General features: G+C 43.1%; 1 protein-coding gene across 7 annotated transcripts in view; it reads right to left on the bottom strand.

Annotated features, from left to right (window-relative positions):
* Positions 1-19,372, bottom strand: part of FBXW11 (F-box and WD repeat domain containing 11) — a 168,370-nt gene that overhangs the window by 125,025 nt on the left and 23,973 nt on the right. For 2 of the 7 annotated variants that reach the window (XM_045027666.1, XM_045027669.1), the window contains exon 1: positions 2,935-3,084. The exons of 2 other annotated variants lie outside the window; for them this stretch is intronic. In XM_045027666.1, coding sequence (XP_044883601.1) covers positions 2,935-2,979 — 45 coding nt within the window. In that variant the 5' untranslated portion in view covers positions 2,980-3,084. Of the gene's footprint in view, positions 1-2,545; positions 2,562-2,934; positions 3,141-19,372 lie in introns of those variants that run through there. 3 more of the 7 variants (XM_045027674.1, XM_045027672.1, XM_045027671.1) reach the window with 3 other exon arrangements.

Genomic DNA, 19,372 nt, shown 5'->3' with positions numbered 1-19,372 from the left:
CAAGTTATTAAAAAATAAATGTTTGTTTATGAAGACTGTGTAGATTCTGTATAATTTTTAGCTCAGGAACAAAAGTATGTTTTACTTTTAATGCTAGTAAAGGCAATATTAAGTGTAAAAATATAGCCATATTTACAAACTGTTTTCTATGTAAGATATACTTTTTTCCCTTCATCTTGTTAAACTTTATTTTTATTGATTTTATAGAAAAACAGCAGCTCTGGCTTTTATCCTATACATTCACTCTTTAGGAGCACTGCAAATCTATACATATATTAGCCAAAGTAACCGTACATTTTATTGGATTCCTATTGCATAACACAAAGAAGCTTTGATTTTTGTTCTTTAAAGAGATCCAAAATCTTTTGAAGTATTTTTTCAAAAATCTCATCATTGCTTCCCCCCCCGGCCACTTCCCAGAAGTAATCATAGCTAGATTTGCCACAATTAAATCATTCGAAATTTTTATTTGCTTCAGTTAGTTAGCAACACAGTAAAACCAGAAATTATTAAAATGCAGGTGAGGTGGTCAAAAGACCACCAAGAAAGCTAAGTAAAACTAATCTACCTACCTGGCTTAAACACCAGTTAAATTTTAGCACACAGCCACCATGAGTAACTACCCATTATATGATACAAAATAGCCCCTGGAATTAAGCTTGCATATTTTATATGCAATGCTTGTTGTTACTTATATCTACCTAAAACTCATTCCTGAACAACTAGATTTTTCCTCCAACTGATGCCTTGACTGGCATCACCAGCTATTGTTTGTAACATTACAAGCCATTAACATGAAGGAGATTCTGATATCAACATTAAAATGTGGCACCACTAAATCAATAAGGATCAAGGAAGTAAGTTCATTAAGAACAGCTACTTAGCTACAGACCTCCGTGATCAGCAACAATGAGTTAATGAAATGCAGAAAGCATGAGGGTAAAATGACTTTCAGAGAAGCTCTTGAATTTCTGCTACTTAGTAAAAAGAACAAGATATAACAGTGCTCAGCCATGATGTGCAGATTTTATAAAGGGAGTTCACAGGCTTCCCAAACCAGGTAGTTTGCTCAGACTATATTACTAACAGCATGTGGACGTGCCTAAAAAAATGCCAATTTGTGTCATTTATGCCTATACAGCACCTAGCACAATTCAAATAGTAAGATCTCTCTTGCATGCTTTAACTGACCATCTACATTATTTGTATCGCTGAAAGAAGATTAGCCATACTGGCTCAGACCAATAGTCCACCTAGTCCAGCATCCTGTCTTCCAACGGTGGACAGCGCAGATGCTTCAGATGGAATGAACAGAATAAGGTAATAAAGTGTAGCACCTAGGAGCCCCACTCATGGGCAAGACCCCATTGTGCTAGGCACTATACAAAAAAAGAAGATAGCTATGCACCATCACATTTAAATTTCTAATAGGTAATGTTTAGTGCAGGCAAACTAATACACAGAAAATATTAATCTTGATCACCCATTCTAATCTTCCCCAGCCACTAATTTAAAAACACACTCCCCCCCCCTTCAGATTATATTATAATTCCTTTAACATTTTATGACTGCTCTTACTATTTCTATAAAGAACCCCTCCCTCCCTCCCACTTCCTCAGCCAACTTTCTGGCAACCTAAATTTAGTGGCATAAACATTTAGTCTTATGGTACATCAACTATAGTACCCCAAGTTTTTTTAAGTTACACAGTTTGGAGAATTATTTACTGCACTGAACAATTCACAAAAGGTTTACTGCTACTGCTTCAAAATATAAATTAACTCAGTAAATGCTTGCTCACTGAAATAAAAAAAATCTCTTTTCAAACTACAAACTTCAGACTTAAGGAGTAAAAATAATTACAAAAATATTTTATATACACTAGTCACTGTAAAAATACTGTATTAATTACAAAATATATTTGTTTGAAACAGACCTGAATTCTAAGGTATACATTCTTTACATTCTAAGACAAACCCCTTTACATACTTGGTAATCAATTTAACCAAGTGATTCAAAAATATTGAGTAGCAAAGACTGTTTCATTATAACCTATACTCAAGAGAAAGTTAAAAAACAAGATGCTGCATCTCAGGAGGATCTCCACGAACAAAAAAGACAATGACTAAATTCTGAATGTCATCTTGTTTAAAAAACTATTTGTTTAGCATTTTTTTTAATATATGCCACATAATCCACACAAATCAGCAATTATTTGTAGAATTCAGTAAATCTTTTAAACTACTTGTCAAATCCTAAAAAAATAAAATCAGTCACAAGCCCTTTTCAATGGCTCTCATAACGAAGGCTTTGAGATCCTGATTGGGGGGGGTCCATATTTTTGGGAGGGGAGTGGCTTATTTGTTGAGTGACAGGCCGAGGTTATTCTGGGGAACAATGAATGGGAGTGGGGAGAATGGGGGGGGCAGAGGACAGGAGCGAGGCTAGAGTGGGATGCCAGGAAGAATGGGGGAGGCCCATTTGCTGGCCTTGGGGGTCTCGTCTTGGGAAAGGCAGGGGGCTCCCAAAGCCCAGCCCCGCTCACCAAGCCGCCATTCGGGGGGCAGAGGGATGATCCCGATCTCGCACCTTCCACAAGGCCCGGGCGAATTCAAATGTCACCTTCGCTCGGGGCGGGTAGGAGGAAGCCCTCCCTGCGGGGGGCTTTAGTCCAGCGCCCCCGGCTGTAGGGGCCGGGGGCAGCTCCCTCTCCCAAGGCCTAGGCCCGCTCCCCCCACGGCGGGGCCTACTCCTGGCTCAGCGCGGAACCTGGAGGCCCTCTCCGCACCGCCGCTCTCCTGCCGGCGGGACGAAGGGGGGCGCCGGCCTAGAGGGGAACCTGAGGGAAGCGACGGGGAGGGGCCGGTAGGGAAACCCCCGGGGTGGGGGAAGGGCTGTTCCGGTCGGCGGGCGCTCCGGGGGGGGGTCACTCACCATCAACTCGATAGTCTTGTCCTCGATCACGGAGTCGGGCTCCATAGCGGCTGGCGGCTCCTCGTCCCCCCCGCGCCTGCCTCCCTCCCGCAGCGCGGAACCGAAACCTCACGGGCTCCAATCTCGGGCCGCCGCCGCGCCGCGCCGCCAGCTGCTCCCTCCCCCCGCCCGCCGGACAGACGGACGGACAGACGCACGCTGTAGCCGCCGCGGCGTACCCGCGCCGCGTACCCGGAACAGGAAGCGCCGCACCAACGCCCCCCACCCCTCGAACCGGAACGCCCGCAGAGCCTACAACTCCCGGCAAGCTCCGCGGCCCCTTCACCACACAGCGCGCAAAGAACTACAATACCCAACAGGTATCGCGCCCAGAGGCTGTCCGGGAAAGCTGGGCCGGGAGGCCATCTTAGTGCATGCTGGGAGTTGGAGTCTTTTGAAAGTAGGGACAGAGACCATCATGGGGAATGAGATGGGGGTCACAGCCTCCTGTGCCCTCACCCCGTCTAGGCGGCCAGGCCAGGGCACTTCCTAGGCTGAGTCAGGGTGACGGGGGATATGCCCGGGGTCTGAGTGCTCCCTCCCCTCTCATGTGCCTGGGCACCCCTTCCTGGGACCCACCAGAAATGCCTCCTCTACGTTCTCAATCCTTGGGGCAGGACTGTCACCCCGAGAAACCCGGCTGCCCAGCACCTGGGTGAGAGAGACCTGCAGAAAACTCGAACAGAGACCTCCGGGACCGAGGCTATTAGGTGCTGCAGGATCCCTGACGGTTTCTAGGTCAGGGTTAACAACCTGTGGCCCTACCAAGTAAGGTTGCAAACATATTTAAAAAATATGGGACTGTTTTCTTAGCACCCCACTGCACTTCTCCTGATATTATTAGTATTAATAATAAGCAGTACTCACCTATATTTGCATTTCTTGCTGCTTTTTGCAACACTCAGCAACTCCCGATCTTGTTGTACAGAGATGAAAAAATAAGGGATGTCCCTTGTCATAAGGGCCTGTTGGCAACTGTAATGTCAAGCACCCTAAAACATGTTAGCATGCCACGTGATTGTATTGTCCATTACTCTTGCCCTCCCTATGTGTGTCACTCCCTCACATGATACTCAAATCAGTCTATATAGCAAGCGCTTTGGACCTTGGGACCTGGCTAGCAGTTGAAGTTAACTGGAGCTCTGAGTGCTCAATACCTCTGAATAGCAGGCTCTATACCTTTAACTGTGTTAAAAGAAATATACAATTTTACATTACTATCTAAGTAATAAGAAATAATAGTCTTTTATCCTCACATAGGCCTATTCTCTGATGCCCTAAATCTCCTTGACCCCAATTTAAATGCAGTAGATCTCCTTCACTTTGATCCTTTCAGAAACTACCTCCACACAGCCACCTGACATAGGGAGCAGGAACTGGGTAGGTCCAGAGCACTACTGTGCTCTGCCTTTTCTCAGTTGGATATAGTCTCGAATAGGTCATATCCAGATTAAGTGTAAATTACATCAGACTTTCTCAAACTCTGGCATGAACAGTTTCTGGGTGGGACCTGAAATTCCTGTCTTAGTGTAGTTGTATGCTCTTGTATTTGAGAAAATTCAAATTATTACATAAGGTTTTCTGTTATAGTCCCTGTGTGTTCATTCCAGTTCCAACTGCAGTGTTTTTCATGCACCCAGCAGGGCTTCAGGAACTGAGCAGGATTGCAATTTAGTGACTCCTTCTGAGTGTCAGGGCTACTGTAGCATCTCCCCATCGCTCTCAGTGCTCCTGGAACTGGTGCCCAGCTAGCATGGATCTGCCGACAAGGATAGAGAAAGGAGATGGCAACATCCAACTGCCACTCCGACCCTTGCCAGAGGGGGACACCATTGTAGGGGCAGAGGCTAAAGAGAAATAGGAACTCAAGGGGCAGGAACAGAACGGGAAAAGTGCTTAAAAAGGGGCAGTGGTTAAAGTAGGTTGAAACAGGAGTAAGACCTCTCCTTAGACTTTCAGCAGCACCAGCTATTGAGGAGAGAGGGATCTATGCTCCCTCCACTGCCCCCCTTACTTTAACCTCTACTGAAGTGGGGAAAGAATGAGGGAAGCAGAGTCTCAGAGGGGAATGGATTGGAGGGGTATAATGGGAAATAAAGTGGATAAGGCTGCTCTCATGGGCCTCCCATTCAACACCTTAAAGCTCTCCTACTACCTCCAAACACCACCCCATATGGCTGCCTTCCACTCTCCTTCCTGCCCCAGGTTGCCCCAAGTCCCTCCAGGATCCTGCTCTGCACTAGCTACCTTGGTTCTCCCAACCTTAGCCCCTTTTTTGGCAGTTGGATAAAATGAGCGGAGAAAAGCTCACCCAGTTCACTCAAAGATATAAGGCCCTTATTGTGACATTCTATACTTGGGGGAGCCCCTGTAGCCCCCAAATTCCTCATTTTTATGTAATCATGATCTTACATATAAAGCATGCCTTGTAAGGTACCAAGGAAAAGGTTATGACCTGCTGAAAGTAATTTCTCTATCTATATACGTATATCATCAATGCATATGAAGTTATGTGAATGTGTTGTATGGTTGTTGCTAAAACATACCGTAAGGGTATGTCTACACTTGCAGAGGTTTTGCGCTGTAAATTTCACCAGTGATAGGGAACCGGTGAAAGAAAAGCGCTGGTTTGTGTACTCACTCAATTCCTCAGGCGTCAGAGAGTGTTTACCCTACCAGCTCTTCCATCGCTATTCTGTAGGGCAGCTATCCCACAGCTCTCTCAATAGGTCTTGTGGGAAGGGGGGGGGGCGGTGAGCAGAAGGCATTCTGGATCCCTGCTCAGTGCCCCGTGCTGCCCTGCTTCATGTCTCAGGAGCCCCATTACTTCCTTGTTTCTTCCGTGGCATTTTTTTAAAAACCTCCTGCTGTCTGTCTGCTTTCCCCGCTACATCTACAAACAAAGGGAAAAGGGAGCTTCAAACTTCCCGGGGCTTACAGGGGGAGGGGCAGACGTCCGTCCATCAGAGCTGCGGTGATGCTGGCCAGAGTGGTTGCTTTTGGAACTGTGGGATATCCTTCGGAGGCCAAAAGGTATTTACACTGGTAAAACATGTCTTCACTTTCACAGCAGCGCAAAAAGAACAGCAGTAAGAACTGTACGCCTCTTGTGAAGGTGGTTTTCTTTTTGCGGTGAAACTTCTGAGTTTCACCACAAAAAGTCATTAACAAGCGTAGATGCTCCCGCGGTTTTAGCACCAAAAAAAGGGGGGGGGGGACTTTTTGTACTTTAAATGGTAAGTGTAGATATACCCTTAGTTGGGGAAATCAGCCAGATATTAACCTCCTAGAGACAACAGCAAGAAGAGTAACCAATGCCCGGGCAGGGGTGTCAACAGCCATTGTCCAGCAAGTGAGCTCCAATTCAATGACTCACCTGCATGAGGCCACACCAGGAGGATTCCTCAACTTTGCCTGGAGACTCAGCAATGCCCCCAGACAAGCCTGGACTTGCATTCTCCAAGCGCATGGGACGGAGGGCATAAAAGAGACCACAGGGACCCCATGCTTGGCCTTTCTCCTTCACCCACCTACACTGCAAGCAACAAGTATGCTGAAGACGTGAGACTCCAATAGAGGGGCCTGGCACAGATTTCAGAGGTGAAATCTGTATACTGTGGACTGCAATATCCAGTGTGGTTAGAAAAACTGCTTAATCTAGATTAGTGGTTCCCAAACTTGTTCTGCTGCTTGTGCAGGGAAAGCCCCTGGCAGGCCGGGCCAGTTTGTTTACCTTTCGCGTCCAGAGGTTTGGCCGATCGCGGCCCCCAGTGTCCGTGGTTCGCTGCTCTAGGCCAATGGGAGCTGCTGGAAGCGGCACGGGCTGAGGGACATACTGGCCAGTGCTTCCAGCAGCTCCCATTGGCCTGGAGCAGCAAACCGCAGCCACTGGGAGCCGCAGTCGGCCGAACCTGCAGATGCGGCAGGTAAACAAACTGGCCTGGCCCGCCAGGGGCTTCCCCTGCACAAGCAGCGGAACAAGTCTGGGAACCACTGATCTAGATGTTGCCCAATCTAATAGGGTTGAGAGTTTAGACTGTGTGGTTATATTATATTTTATTTTATTTTGGTAACCAACTTTGACTTTTTGCCTACTACTTAACATCACTTAAAATCCAGCTCTGAGAGATTCATGAGTGGCTCTGGAAGCATTCATGCAATCTAGCTGGGTGTGGGGTCTCCACATGTGGTTGTGATGAGTGATAACAGCACCTGGAGGGGTTGCTGCTGGTCACTAGCAAGGCATTGTGAGAGACAGCCCAGGCTGGAGAGAGTTCAGGGGGCACAGCGGTCCCACAGTCCCAGGCTGCACCCCAGGAGGATCCTGTCATACTTATAATATCACATAGTTTAATAGTCTAGTATTTCATTCAGAATTGTCGTATATTTGGCCTGAGTCGCAGTTTCCCTGTTTCTGCATTTGGGGCAGCAATGGAGAACACAAAGATGACTATAAGCCCCCTTTACTGTGGTCTGAGAGCAGTTTTATTCCAGCCAGGGAAACCCCTAAACAAAGGAGTAGTTTTAGATGCCATTCTGCCCACTTAAAGCCCCATTCCACTGCCAGAGGGACAAAAAGTGACCTTAGTGTAACTGAGAACTAGGGCCCATTATCTGTAGTTGCTGAATTCACTTACCATTTCCATACCTTTTGACAACATACGGTTTATTAATTGTAACATTCCTGGCATTTCTTTTTTGTAACTCTTGCACTATCTTTCTAGCAACCCTTACTTTCAGGTAAGGGTTTTGACTGATATTCATCTTAATGGTACCGTTAAATGTTCTCTCTTCTATCCAAAATGACAGTTGAAACAATACAATGGAGTGTTACATCCAGTTTCCTTAAAAACTTAAGCACACACCAGTACAGCTGGACAGTATTAAGATACGAGATTAAGAAATTGAGGTTACTGCTAGCTCCGTCTGTACACATGGTAAAGGGATGTTACTTGTCATTTATACCTCTTAAAAATCAATTTCACTTTTTGTTTATAGTGAGTTTCACTTTCAGTTTCTTAACTGTAACAATTTGTTTAAAGGCAATTGTTTTCATTGATATATATTTTTTATTAATTTTTTACTGTGTAAAACAACTAAAGCCCATGGTGAGAGAGAAAGCGGTGACAGAATATATAAGGAAGAAAAAATACTACTACATGATAGTTGCTACTGGCTGGGCTTTGCAGCCTTTTACCAGTGACAATCAATTAGAAGTATACAGAAATATTTATGAGTCAGGAATTAAGGGCTAAAAGCTATGAATAGTTAACTCAGTCTACCTTATACATCCACACTGTGAAGGAAACTGTCCTCTAAATCTATGGTAGGTATGTCCCATTCTGTGAGAGTTTGTATGTTATACCAATAAAAACTAGCAGGATCTTATTAAGAGGGATAAGGCAAAGATGCCACATTTATTGTAAATATAATAGTAAAGCAAAAGACAAAAGCAAACAACGTTGTTTTACTACTTATTTCTATCACTACTTATTCCTTATACACACACACACACACATATATATTCATTCACACAATCATTCATTCAGGTTCTGTATAGATGTTATAGTTACCAGCCTAGACATTGCTCATGCCAAGTTACTGGCCAGGTATCTTGGTCATGAGGATGGAGCTGAGTCTGTGTCAGATGCATCTGATGCTCCTGGAGGCTGGCAGCAGAACCATAGACTCAAAGTCCTCAGTCTTCAGAGTCCAGTTTTATAGGAATTTATTCCTATGTCAGTCCATGAGAGTTGCTTCATTCTGCTGTTGCTAAATCAATCAGCAGGTGGCTGGCTCCATGTTGTCAGATGCTTGTTTTTCCTTCCTTTGAGATGGTGGGGGTCATCTGGTTGATCCCACTTGACACCTTCTTTGGCCGACACTGAATTTTTCAGGCTGGTAACTCCCTAACCATTCATTCATTATTTAAACTAGGCACTCATTCACATACATTCTCTATCTTAATTACATCTATTTCACTGTCTCTTTACCTTTTGGGGTGTTACCAATTTATGTGAGACTCCCTGTCTTTTAACAATCAAAGATAAAGTGAGATGAAAACTTACAGAGGGTGGGGGTCTCTATTTATACACTATAACAGCTACTGTTTTGGCTTACTTAGAGTTAATTAATGTTTAACAAGTTTTATACAAAGTATTTCTTTGAGCAGGCTTCACACAGACACAGCTGGTGGCTTGCAGGTTAGAGGCTAAATGTTGGGAATCACATTTACTTCTAATATAAACCTTCAGTTATAAAGTATCATTTAACAATAAATCATTTGTAACAATAAATCATTTTTCATATAAACCATGTCTAATATAAACTTTCTTTAATATCCCTACATAATCCCCTTTTTGACACTACGATATACATATACTCGTTAGTGTCACTTTCTATGTAACCTGTTTAAAAGAAGATACTGTGAGGCAACATGGGTTTGTGAGTCCTATCAATTGTGCATCCTTTTTATCCAAAAGCACATGCTAAACATTTTAATAATACAAATAAAATTTAATACCAAGACAACTATCAAGGGATGTAGCATTACTGATAGGATGCCAGTGGTGGTTGGGGACCATCCAGAGAATATATTATACCAGTGGTAGGTTGTAATTTGTTTAGTAAAAACAGTACTGACATTGCATTTACATTCGGAAACTGTCCTCTAAATCTATGGTAGGTATGTCCCATTCTGTGAGAGTTTGTAGGTATATCCCATTCTGTGAGAGAGTTTTTATATTTATCCCCTGTGAATGCATTTGAGTTTTGCATGGTCCTGGTTCTACTGGGAGAGTGGTGATTGAGTTTAGTCCTCAGGATGGAGACAGTCGGCATAAAATGTGTTATCCTTGCAAGTAGTAGGTTTCCAGATGTCACATATGGGCTTGCATTAGAAATCCACTCAGAAACTTAAGGTAAGTTTTTTCCACCATGAGTTCAAACTCATACCCATTGCAGTATTATCATTACTGGCATCCCACCAACAGTGGGTGAAATTCATGTGTGTGCAGAGGGCTAGCACAGGGTCTGTTGTTACGGAAGGTTTCTATTCAGTTATATTAAGCCAATGATGTTTGTTTACAAATGCTGCTTTTAATTCAAAAATCTTTTAATTTTAATTAATCTATTCTGGTAATTAAGGTTGTGGCCCGCCTAAAGGAATTTCCAGGAAAAGCCACAGTTGGCTAACTTCCCCTTGAAAGGAACGGATACAGCCCTCCGATCAGGAATAGGCAAACAAGCAGTAAATTCTTCAAGCAAATAACGACAACACTACAACTACAGTTTCAATTAACTCTGTAGCATATAAACAATAATATAATCATTCAATTAATACTCTATACCTTATAACAATATATAATATATAATATATTAATTAACATTCAATAGTAAACATGTAAAACTAAACGTCCAGTAAGCGCTGGCCTGGAAGTTACTAAATGGGTAGGGAGAGATCTCATTGAGACCACAGGTACCCAGCTTTATTTACAAGCAAAACCCATAGATGCTAGGATGGTAAATAAAAAAGATTGGACTTACAAGGGCTTTCTTAACAATCCCTATGAACTGTCTTAGAGGTCCTTCTGCTCTGTCTATGTTTTGGGAGTGATGTTGAGGGAGCACTGGTAGCAGTCTCTTGCAATGGCTGCAGTCTGATTAGGCTTTCTGCACCTGAGGTAAAAGCGGCTCCTCAGGCAGAAACAGCGGGAGCCTGTTGGGTGGCTGCGATAGCTGCGGCAGGGGGGTAGAAGCAGCTGTTGCCGGGGCAACCCTGGAAGGTTAGGTGAGCTGCTGCTACTTTGCAGGCAGCTCCTTATTTGCAGAGTTCCAATGCTGCTGCTTAGCTAGCTTTTTCTGTATAAGCATCTTCTTACAGGTGTCTGGCAGCATTCCACTCTCTTGCTAGTCCATTCCCTACAGAACTTTAGCCTGCTGGCTGTCGTCTTTATATACGATTTGCTCTCCCAAGCTCAGCCAATCAGCTTCGAGCTTTCCGTAGCTCTGCCCACTCCATAGACTTCTATGGGGCTACAATGTATCTCTATGGGATTGTGATGAGTCATCCTCCACAGGAAGTGATGCAATGCTATGCCTTGATTGCATCACCTGGAAATGATGCAATCCTATCTCCCAATTACATCATCCCTATTTATTCCTATGGGCTTCAATGCATTCCTGTGCGGGTTTTCTTAGCTGACTTTTAGATGAACCCTAGCTACTTCCTGTCTGGAAGCCCTATGTATTTCTGTGGGCTACAATATATTCCTATGAGGTTTCTCTTTACTGACTTGTGGATGACCCCTAACTACTTCCTGTCTGGAAGCCCCTGTGTTTTCCTATGGGCTCCAATGTATTTCTATGGAATTATGCTTACTCATTCTCCCCAGGAAGTGAAATTTACCATTGCATTAGAGGAAGTGAGATTGTTACATCACAGGCAATGGACTCCTATGTGCCCTAGAAATGGAATCTCTCCTGATATTACATCACTGTATAGCCGCCATTACTGAATTTCTGATTTAAACTATTATTAATTTCTTTCTCATTAAAGCTCTATTCTTAAAACTAATCACTACTCTAAGCATCCCAAAGGGTCCTGACACTATCACCACTCTTTGTATGTCCAATTAAGCAAGTTATATTTTCACGAATTTAATCCCCTTCCTGAGATGTTTCTGCAAACCTTCAATTTAAAGTATTATACGGCATTTCAGGCAACTGAGGCAAAAACTCTCACCACACTATGGATCACAAATACCACTGAAGCCCTCAAAATCAGCCTTATCTTAGCAGGCCTTACCATGAGGCGAACTGAGGCGACCGCCTCAGGTGCCAGACTGCGGGGGGCCACTAGGACCTGGTGTAGAAAATTGTGTCTGCTGCTGGTGCATATGTATTCTCTCTGTTCTAGATGCACAGAGATGGTGGTGTTCTGCAGGAAGGAGGGCACAAGAGACATAACAGGCAGTCAGGAAAAACAGTGAGAGGGAATAAGAGAAAGCAGCAAGAGCTGCAGAGAGAAAGAGGAGGAGCAGCGTCTTGTTTACCTCTCTAGCACCCCAAGGAGCCTGGACTGATTAACACCAGCTTCTCAGGGAGCTTCCTGTTTCCTGCTGCTTCCCTGAGGAGAACAGGCAGTCAGCTGCAGTAGTAAGAGCCAGTTAGGCCTTTAAGATGCTGATATCTTCCCTCACTCAGGCCCTGCTACCAGCCTGTTTGTTTATCCCCTTCAACTGAGTGTTGAGAGCCACTATAGCTGGCACAGAACAGCAGTCATGGGTGAAAGAAGAAAATGACCCTCTGGGGCAACATTCAGAAAAAGAAAGAAAGCAAAGGAAACTTTTCTATCAAAGCAGGAAGGAGCTCTCCTGAGATACATAGACACAAATGTTCACGATGATCCTTCTGGCCCCAGTGAGGATGTGAGTGGTGAGGAGATGCCTGATCTTCCAGTTAGTCAGAGTGCAGGTGACCTGGCAGCTACTGCAGCATCCAAATCTCCATCTCAAATGGATGTAAACATGCACATTCCTGAAGAAAAGTGTAGATCAGAGAAGGGTGTGGTGGAGGCACAAGAAACAGCTGCTGCTGAGTTTAGTTCCTTAAGTCTAGATCATCCAGGACTGTGGACCCACTTGAGCAGTAGTTTGAGGGACTTCCTTGTATTGCATGAGTCACAGCAAGTGAAAAACTTCATGTTCCCCAAAGACAATGAAAATAGAAGTTTCCATCCAACACATTACTGGTGTGAAATCCTCAATGGTGACAAAGTGGAGAGGCCATGGCTTATATTCTCTAAACCCCAGAATGCTGCATACTGTTTTTGTTGCAAACTCTTCCAGTCTAATGTTCCAGCCACATTGGGTTGTACAGGAACAAAGGACTGGAAGAATCTGGCTAGAAATCTGGCATGCCATGAGAAGGCAGCAAATCACCAGAGAGCATTCCATAGGTGGTGAAAGGCCACCACAGATGATCAGCATCAAGAGAAGATTGCATCAGAGTCTCTTTACTGGCAAAATGTTCTGAAAAGGCTCATTGCCATTGTGAGAATGCTTGCTACCCAAAACCTAGCACTGCGTGGCACTTCAGATCAGCTGCATGTGCCAAACAATGGAAACTTCCTTAAAATCGTGGAGCTGATGGCTGAGTTTGATGCTGTATTCTAGGACCATCTAAGAAGAGTCACCACCCAAGAAAGGTACACACACCACTACCTTGGAAAAACAACTCAAAATGAGATCATACAGTTACTGGCAACAAAAGTCAAACAGAAGACTGTGGCAGATCTGAAGTCAGCAAGATATTACTCTGTTATTCTGGACTGCACACCTGACATCAGCCATACGGAACAAATGACTTTAATGGTGCATTTTGTAACAACAGAATCTAGTGAAATTGTCCCTGCAATGGTGACTGTCAGAGAGTATTTTCTAGAATGTATTGACATTGATGATACTACAGGAGCTGGTATGACAAATGTGCTTCTTAAAAAGCTGGAAGATATGGGAATTGCGATAGCTGACATGAGAGGTCAGGGCTACGATAATGGTGCCAACATGAGAGGAAAGAACAGAGGAGTGCAGACACGGATACGAAGTTAAACCCTCAAGCTTTTTTTGTCCCATGCAGTTCTCATTCATTGAACGTGGTGGTCAGTGAGGCTGCTGAATTTTTTTATGTAATTCAAAGCATCTATGTATTTTTCTCTGCATCAACTCATTGATGGCAAATTTTGAAGCAACATCTGGGAACATCCTCTTTGACACTGAAACAACTGAATGCCACACAATGGGAAAGTCGAGTGGAGGTGATAAAGCCTATCAAACACCAAATTGGGAAGATAGATGATGCCATAGTTGCCATTATGGAGGATAATGCTATGACAGGAACTGTTCATGGGAGAACAGTGGCAGACGGAAATGGAATCACCAGAAACGTACATAGCTTCAAATTTCTGTGTGGCTTAGTGTTGTGGCATGACATACTGTTTGAAATAAATGGTGTAAGCAAGAGACTCCAAGGTGTTGACCTTGATATATCTGGAGCAATGGAACAACTGGACAAAGCAAAGTCATATCTAGTGTCTTACCGGTCAGATGAGGGATTTCAAAATGTACTAAAGAGTGCACAGAAGTTGGCAGCGGAACTTCACACTGAAGCTATTTTCCCACCCATTCAAGAATACAAGAGTCACCGAAGAAGATAACGATGTGTTGATTATGAGGCACGGGATGATCCCAAACAATTCAAAGTTGAATTCTTTAACCAGGTGCTAGATTGTGCAATACAGTCAGTTGAACATTTCATGCAGCTCAAGGAACACAGCAGTATATTGAGATGTTGTATGATATTCCAAAACTCCTCACTATACCTAAAGAAGACCTACACCAGCAATGCAGTCACTAGAGACAGTGTTGACACATGATGACATGTGCAATATTGATGCAAGTGATTTAGGTGATGAACTGAAAGCCCTTTCAAGACATTTCAGCAGGATCAACTCCAAAGGCTGTTCTGGAATATAGGTGCACAAATAAGATGATCAACCTCTTTCCAAATGCTTTTGTTGCTCTGTGCATACTTCTAACACTTCCTGTAACAGTTCCCAGGGGAGAACGCAGCTTCTTCAAGCTGAAGTTAATAAAAACACATCTACGCTCCACAATGACACAGGAGAGGCTGGTCGGCCTTGCAACCATCTCAATAGAGCATGAGCTGGCCCAGACTGTGGCCCTTCAGCAGGAAGCAGTTCAAATCTTTGCAACCAAGAAGGCACGGAAAGCACCACTTTGATTATTCAAACAGATAAAAATGCCAGTGTTTACTATGCAGACAAGAAAAGTTACATTTGCTGTTGAGGCATTTGAAAGTTTACGTGTTACTTAAATTTTTTGAACAAGGCATTTTAAGTGGTTAGTTCTCCTTTATTGGGGTAGGCAGCAGAGCAGTACCATGAAAGGAATAGAACAGGAAGAAGGCAGACTTGAGATCTTTCAAAGTTTTGGCCCAAGCGAGGGCATCATTTGAGCTCCCCGCCTCAGGTGCCAAAATGTTGTGAGCTGGCCCTGTAACTTAGACTTAGATGTTTTGCTGGCCTCTTCCTCAGGATGAATTTCCTCCACAGGGCTGCAGTGAAAATGATTGAGATAGCTGTCATTTCTATGCAGAGTTTTGAACCTGGACCTAGAAATCTATTGGCATGAGGTTTTATAAAAGTTTATTTTTACAAAATGTAACTGAGGGCCCACGTTTAAGTTGCCAACATTCTTTTAACCTTTTCATTGTCATCCTTATTGCTTTCTTAGTAATAATGCTTTCCATTTCAATTCACCTTGTAGTTCAGAAGGCAAAACAAAAACAAAAAAAAACCCTAGAACTTGTCTCATTTAAATAAAACAGTTCTTGCCACCACAACTAAATATATATGTAAAAGGTGATTTCCCATAAACTAAACAACAACATACAGTGATAAAGCCCAAGTTTTACATATAATAACATACAGGCTAGTATGTATCTGTAGCACTGCCTTCTACTGGATGAAGTTAGAAATCCTCGCTTCTGTCAAACTTTATACTGCTAAAAGCTAATAGATTGCTCCTTAGTTCAAATGGTAGAAACCTATGCTTTTGGAGAAGGAAATTCTGAATTAGACCCCTGCTCTTGCCATGAAATTCCAAGTAGCTATGGTTGTCAAAGTCCTAGATTACATTCATTAATTATACTTATGTCAGAACTGAGAACTTAGGGGGGAAAGGTAGCTCAGTGGTTTGAGCATTGGCCTGATAAACCCAGGGTTGTGAGTTCAATTTTTGAGGAGGCCATTTAAGAATCTGGAGCAAAAATCTGTCAGGGGATTAGCCTTGCTTTGAGCAGGGGGTTGGACTAGATGACCTTCTGAGGTCCCTTCCAACCTTGATATTCTATGAACTGAACTCCTATGCAATAACTGGTTTTGAAGACAAACTGTCTGATTAGGGCAGTATGTAATGCATTGATTGTTGTGTGTGAATACCAGTGCCCTCTACTGGATGAAATGAGGCATGCTTAAATGTGTGTCTTAGACTTTATATTGCTAACATATAATAGAGATTCTCCTTTAGCTCAAGTGGTAGCACCGGTACTTTTGGAACAGGTGTATCTAAATTCTATTCCCATTGCTGTTCTTAAGTTCTGAGTATCTCTGGTATGCAGCATAGGGACAACTATAAAGATCTAGGTGGCCACAGATTTGTTACAATATTATTATTGACTGAGAACTGAGAGTGTGCTCCTTGCCCTAAGAAACTTTCAATCTAGGTTAGATGCAGACAGACAGAATGGGACAAACACAACAGCTCAAAAAAGAGGAGGTGCGGTTCCGTGGCACAAACCACACTTAAAAGGCACCATTAAATTGCTTGACCACGGGATGGTGTCCCAGACAGCTCCATTGAAATAACTGCAATCTGCATTCTTAGCAGTGAGCTGCCTTTTCAAACATTTGCCAAACTCTTTAGTGTCTGCATTCCATTTCCAGGCTGCCAGCCTGCTAGCAAAGAGCCAGGATCATCCTCTACCAGGCTCCATCATGGTGATGCAGAGTGACAGATTCAGCTCAAGCATCTGCAGACTTTGGCTGAGAAAAGGCGGTTGGAGCGACAGTATGTTAATAAGTCTGGAGACAAAGCAGTGATGATTAAATCTCAGGTGCTTTGGTTTACCAAGGTCACACAGGCTGAAATCTGATGATGCAGCAGGGACACAGTGCTGCTGTAAGCATTGGAAATCGGTGGCAAAAAATGTCACAAACAGCAATCTACCATAACAGTGTAGCATTAATGACACTGTAACCATGGTGACAACTGAATTAGAATGAAAGTTACTAAGTACTTTCCTAACCATTATCTTTGGGGCTGAATTTTTTTATATTTTTAATTCTGAAAGTCGTTTTTGGTGCTGTGGTGTGCATGAAAAAAGGCTAAACAAAAACTGTTCCATGTTCTTTGAGTTATTGGTGTGGGGGGAAAAAGGGTTGGTTTTTTTGGTCAACAGTTCTTTTCAGATGCTTTTATCCCCTCCTAGTTTTGTTTGACTAACACCCCAAACAGATTTGATCTAACTCTTGGCTGGTGCAGAATCCTCAGTGAGGAATGTGTGCTTTACTATATTCATGTTTTTTAAAAATGGTTAATAGAGTATGAACAAGTGAAAATAGCATGTGCAGACTCTTTTCCTTAGTGATGTAAGTGCCTGCTTCAAGTCCAGAGGAGGTGCCAAGAGGGATTTATTTTATTTATTTAGATGCATAAAAATGCTACTAAAGGTGCCTAGCCATGCACTCTAGGCACAACAAAAATACATCCTAAATGCAGCAAACAATCTCCCTTCTTTCAAACAATTCCCACCCTTATTATTATAATCTCACACACACATTCACACACCCACTCCTATTTTCAACTGCCTGAGAAAAGAGATGAGCCTAGCAATGTATCCTGAACATCATCAGATTTTGAGCTATTTCAAAACAAGTTGGAAGCAAATTCCAAAGCCATGGAGCATTCACAAACACCACCTGACCAGCAGCCCCTCACATTTATACCAACAAAGCTCTAGCTCAGACACCTCTGGTGATGTCAGTTGTGGCAGTATAAGCAGCACACCGACTGCTATCCAGACATGCTCAGTTTACAAGTCAAACTATGTGGGAGTTTTATTCTAGCTGCCAGACCTGGAAATTCAGCTTGGAATCTGACAGCTAAACCAGATTATTTTCTGCTTGCACATCAAACCAGTAACTAAGGATTTACAGGCCAAATTATACCCGCAATGACGTATGTAATGCCATTGACTTCAACAAGTTTGCAAAGGTGTAACTGACTGAGATTCTGCTTATGAAGCACAAGATGTAATGAAATTCATCTCTCTCTGTGCTGTGTTCACTCTTACTTCTGTTAGCCATGTAGAGTCAGTAGATACTTATTTTTGCCACTAAAATCAGCAGATCTAATCCTTTATACACGCCGTGGGCAGTTCTGCTGACTAAGGAGATGCCATTTTACAGTTATTTTTCAGAGTACAACTGCACATTCAGAGATAATCTTCTGGATATGAACCAGTGCAATATCATCTTAATAATCAAATAGACAGAAATAACTATATGAGATTTGAATTGCTCCTTTCATCTTAATGGGGTGTATAACTCTGGAGTCTAATAATGACAATTGGAATGTCAACATTGTTAGGTCATTTTCATGCTGATCATTGCTACAGAAATATCCAGCCACTTTGGGATTTTGGATACGGTGGCTGGAGATTGGGCAGAGAACCATTACTCTTTTATCACCAACTGATCTCAATCACTTCTTTCTAAGCATCTTCTTGATTATTCACTGGAGCTGGGCTAAACTCAGAAAACTTGTTCCATAGGAAAGACGTTCTGAAATTTCCTTTCATCCAAAATTAGAACAAAAAAGTCAAAATTGACATTTTGAAAAAATTGAGTTTCAGAAACATCAAAACAGCTTTATCAAAACATTATATTTTGAGAGTCAAAATGCTGTGTTGTGACTATATCACAGAAAAGTTAAAACACTATTGTCAAAACACAGCACTTTGACATTATCGAAACAAAATGTTTAGGTAACTTCGTCGTAAATTTGGACAAAATCAGTATGTTCCCACAAAATATTGATTTTGTCAAAACAGCATATTTTGCATGGGAAATTTTTCAACCAGCTCAGTTATCCACTATCATTATTTGTGCCTTCTCCCTGCATAAGTATAAAGGCCCTGTGTGTCTCTCATACACAAAGACATGCAGAGAGGACAAACAAAAACAGAAACAGGGCAAGCAGTGTGTGATGGGGACCAGCAAAACTAATGAAAGCAAGGGATCCCCAGCTAACTACACAGAAGGACTCAGGGCTTGGCTACACTGGAGAGTTGCAGCGCTGGTGGAGGCTTTACAGCACTGCAACTTAGTAACTGTCCACACCTGCAAGGCACATCCAGCGCTGCAACTCCCTGGCTGCAGCGCTGGCTGTACACCTGGTCTGCTTGGGGTATAACGAGTGCAGTGCTGGTGATGCAGCGCTGCTCATCAAGTGTGGCCACACACCAGTGCTGTTATTGGCCTCCAGGGTATTAGGAGATATCCCAGAGTGCTTTTAACTAAATTACTCTCTTTGTTTTGTTATGATGCCTCCCTTTGTTTTGTTGTGAACTCGGGGCTCCGGGAGCTGCTTATCTAAAAAACAAACACAGCTCTTGTTTGCTGTGATCAATCTATAACTGACTGTGAACAATCAATTGAGATAACCCACTATCTTGCTGTGAATGAGGCAGGCAGGGGGATGAGTGTTTGCTTGAGGAGAGAAACAGTGGGGGGGAGGGGGAGAAAGGGAGTCCGTTG

Source organism: Mauremys mutica, chromosome 8 (assembly GCF_020497125.1).
Source record: "Mauremys mutica isolate MM-2020 ecotype Southern chromosome 8, ASM2049712v1, whole genome shotgun sequence".
Lineage (NCBI taxonomy): Eukaryota > Metazoa > Chordata > Testudines > Geoemydidae > Mauremys > Mauremys mutica.
Note: the sequence above shows the minus strand (reverse complement) of the source record. Positions and strands in the feature narration are given on the sequence as shown.